General features: G+C 35.9%; 2 protein-coding genes across 2 annotated transcripts; both read right to left on the minus strand.

The window, feature by feature from the left end:
• Positions 1-1,565: 1,565 nt before the first annotated feature.
• LOC109589006 (uncharacterized) lies at positions 1,566-2,718 on the minus strand. Its single transcript, XM_020005128.1, has 5 exons — positions 2,677-2,718; positions 2,395-2,488; positions 1,963-2,349; positions 1,855-1,913; positions 1,566-1,577 (listed from the first exon to the last, which is right to left on the minus strand). Exons 1-5 carry the CDS (start codon positions 2,716-2,718, stop codon positions 1,566-1,568), a joined length of 594 nt encoding a protein of 197 aa, XP_019860687.1.
• Positions 2,719-3,028: 310 nt separating this feature from the next.
• Positions 3,029-4,035, minus strand: LOC109589007 (IQ and ubiquitin-like domain-containing protein). Its single transcript, XM_020005129.1, has 3 exons — positions 3,913-4,035; positions 3,487-3,672; positions 3,029-3,329 (listed from the first exon to the last, which is right to left on the minus strand). Exons 1-3 carry the CDS (start codon positions 3,979-3,981, stop codon positions 3,126-3,128), a joined length of 459 nt encoding a protein of 152 aa, XP_019860688.1. The 5' UTR covers positions 3,982-4,035; the 3' UTR covers positions 3,029-3,125.
• Positions 4,036-4,041: the final 6 nt, after the last annotated feature.

Raw genomic sequence — 4,041 nt, forward strand, 5'->3', positions numbered from 1 at the left:
CACCTCCAGTAGTATACTCAATCACATATCCATTAGTCTCTGATGAAGTGGTCCAGTTTACTTTGATACTAGTGGGCATTTAATATAATCCCTCTCACATTATTTGGAGGACAACTAGGAGCTAGGAAAGAGACAAAGGTATCTACTATTGATTAAAGTATAATCATACCATGTAATATCACAGATTGATTGTAGTTGACTCCTCCAATCATTGCTACGCAGGTAACATTAACTGACACTCCCAGTGGATCAGGATATACCAGTATTGTGTTGTTGTATGTCAGGACATCAATTGATGAGCTATTCTTCATCACTCCATTCACTAACCAGTAAACATCAGTTAAAGGATTTATATCAGTAGTTAAGAGACAATCAATACGATATTGAGTGTTATTGAGTTGTGTAATGGATGAGACTAGTGTCCAATTGATTGAATTAATAACTAGAAATACATTAACAATGTTACAAGTACATTAAAAGGTGCAGTAGCAATACCTGAAGTATGCACACTGATTTTACTACTAGCAGGTCCCAGTAATTGTTGATAGGCTCTGACTGTGATGCTATAAGTTGTTTCTATATTCAGTCCATTCAGTGTGATTGTATTATTACTACTTCCGTCCACCTGTACTGTCTGCACAGTATCTGTGTCACTAGTGACATTGACTACATATCCATCAGCATCAGATGAATCAAGTGCAGTCCAACTGACAGTGACAGTGGTAGCTGTCTTGCTGACCTTAGTAAGAGAAGAGGGAGCAGTTTTTGGTACTAAACATTTTTGGTAGCAAAATTATTAGCATTCATTGAAGTATGTTACCTTTTATAGTTACATTACGTATTCTAATTGCATTACTATCAGGATGATCTGCTACCCTGCACTGATACACTTGATCTCCAGTGGTTGATTGACTGATTGGTCCACTACTCACATTCATTCCATCCCATGTGATAGTAACTGTATATCTTACTGTGTAGGTACTACTAACTAACACAGTACCAGGACAATTATCAGAATTATATCTGTCATCACAATTAGTGTGATTAGCCATTGCAGTACTACCAATGTTTACTCTAATACCATATTGATAATATCCAATTTTAGTACAATTCAGTTTGTATTCCTGAGGATATTCTGTCATATCAGAAGGAAGATCAGCAACAGTAAATGATTCTATCTCTGCAAATCCTACAAATGAAAATTACATCAGTAAGTGATTATACATGTAGTCTCCTCTTACTGAATATATTAGCAAAGATGATGTTAGTGTTAGGATCTGAACAATTAGTGGGTAGACAACACTTGTACCAGCCTTCTGTAGTTGTTGTTAGTCCCTGAGCAAGATAAAAATTGAGAGCAGCAGGTGAAATGACATTAGTACAACGAAAAGGATCACTGGCACTATTATTGTTACAGTCAACAGGATCATCAGGATCAGCAACTCTAACCCACTGACCAGTAGTTAGACTAGTACCAGGTAACACACATGATATAGCTTCAGTATCTGAATTGGCCCTACTGTCCCAAAAATATGATCCATTAGGATAACAGTTTCCATTATTTGCTAAGTAGATACCTACATACATGAACACATGTAATTTAACGTTGTCACTTTAAAAAATCAAAATACTTTCATTATTTTGCTGGCAATGAGTGAAGACATTAGCAGGTCCCAGTAACCGTCGATAGGCTCTGACTGTGATGCTATAAGTTGTTTTTATATTCAGTCCATTCAGTGTGATTGCATTATTACTACTTCCCTCCACCTGTACTGTCTGCACAGTGTCTGTGTCACTAGTGACGTTGACTACATATCCATCAGCATCAGATGAATCAAGTGCAGTCCAACTGACAGTGATAGTGGTAGCTGTCTTGCCGACCACAGTAAGAGAGTGGGGAGCAGCTGCTGGGGCTGTGATAATAAAGAGTAATGTAATGTCTGTAAACATTTAAAAACTTACCAGTTATTGTAATGTATTGATTTCTCATGGCATCACCAAAATGTAAATAGAATCTAAATACATGATCTCCATTGTTGTTTGATTGACTCAGCATTCCACTGGTTATAGTCTCTCCATTCCAAGTAACAGTTAGAGTATAAACGTATGATCCATTACTGCTGTGTAATAATACTCCATTACCAATAGTACAACTGTATCCAGACTGTCCAGTGCAGAGATCAGCAGTTATTTCAGTACTAGCACTACCAGACTCATAGTACCAAGTATCTTCATTTAAGAGGCCTTGATTTGGATCACCAATTGTAATACCATGTAGTGTGTAACTTTGAGGTAAAACTGTTATATTTGAAGGAAAATTAACTGTAATATCTGCAATCTCTCCCCATCCTACAGTAAAAGAACAATGTGCACTAGCACAATGAAAACACTTACTGAATATATTAGCAAAGATGATGCTAGTGTTAGAATCTGAACAATCAGTGGGTAGACAACACTTGTACCAGCCTTCTGTAGTTGCTGTTAGTCCCTGAGCAAGATAAAGATTGAGAGTAGCATTAGGTAAAGCGAGAGAAGTACATTGAAAAGGATCACTGGCACTATTACTGTTACAGTCAACAGGATCATCAGAATTAGCAACTCTAACCCACTGACCAGTAGTTAGATTAGTACCAGGTAACACACATGATATAGCTTCAGTAACTTCATTGACACTACTATCCCAAAAAAATGATCCATTAGTATAACAGTTTCCACCATGTCTCAGGTAGATACCTATAAAAACCTATACAGTTGTTATTATACACATCCAGTGTCTTACCTGAGGAAAGTGGACATTGACTAATAACTTCACTGACACTCAACAAGAAGACAATAGTAAGCAGCACTAGGTACATTCTACACTTGCTCAGTTGCTCCTGCTCTCACAACTAATCACTAAGTCACACACATCATTTATAAAGGCAGTCTGCTATACAGATAATTTAATTTGGATAGTTTCATGTACAAGTACAGCATAATTGTACCTATACCATACATGTACATGTATGTACTATTTATGCACAACATAACATGTACAATAATTATTGATCACAACATCCCACATCTCACATTAAAGAAAAAAAACATTATTGTTTATACATTGTAGATGTATATGTATGCATATCTCAGTTAGAGTCTACTGCTAATTGTTGCTGTTGTTGTTCCTGTGGATGTTGCCTAACTACAATGATTCTTTCTTTAGGACGAGGTAGAGGTAGTTCTTTGACTTTAGTTGACATTTCCTCCATCATTCCTGGTATCTGTGTGAAATAATTCCTTGCTAATATGTGCCTTTGTCTTATCTTATCTGTAAACTGTGAACTGTAAGCCTGTGGAGGAATAATATTACATGTAAAATGCAATTATAAGTAAAGTACATTAATGTGCTTTTAAAATAACATATATTGACAAGTGAAAAAGCAAAACTGATAAAGCAGTAACATGAAAGCGGATAACAAGAACATTATAATAGTAATATTATCTTACCTTTTCAGGGTTATCCAGTTTAACATGAGCCCTAGCTTCATCAGTTGTCAATAATATACAGTTCCATGGGCTCCAGTGTTCAGTGATATTCCAACGAACTAGTATCAACTCAAATAGATCCTTCTCACCACTCACAGCACTCTGACCAGCCCATATGTTCTCTATCAAATAACGTAGATCACTCTCCTATGAAGAAAGAGAAATAAATGTAAGGTACATGTACAAAGCATGTTGACATGAAATGAGAAAGTATGTACAAGTAAATAAAGGTTTTACTAAAGATACAATTAATGTATGTATATACAATTCTGCATTATCTTTTGTGTCCCTCATTACCTGTATAATTTACCCATCCTTTAAATTCATGTACCCATTACTTCTATAATCTATCCCTATAACTCCCTTATATTCCCCTTTATCCATTGCTTGTATAATAAAGATAATGTGGGAGTCGTCTTGATAGTTTTCCTCTGTTTTACGTATTGTCTTAAGCATAGCACGATATAATGTATAGTCCTCTCTAGCACAAGCTTTATTATCCAACTCCTTACACTG

The sequence above is a fragment of the Amphimedon queenslandica genome, unplaced genomic scaffold, assembly GCF_000090795.2.
Source record: "Amphimedon queenslandica unplaced genomic scaffold, v1.1 AMPQUscaffold_11709, whole genome shotgun sequence".
NCBI lineage: Eukaryota > Metazoa > Porifera > Demospongiae > Haplosclerida > Niphatidae > Amphimedon > Amphimedon queenslandica.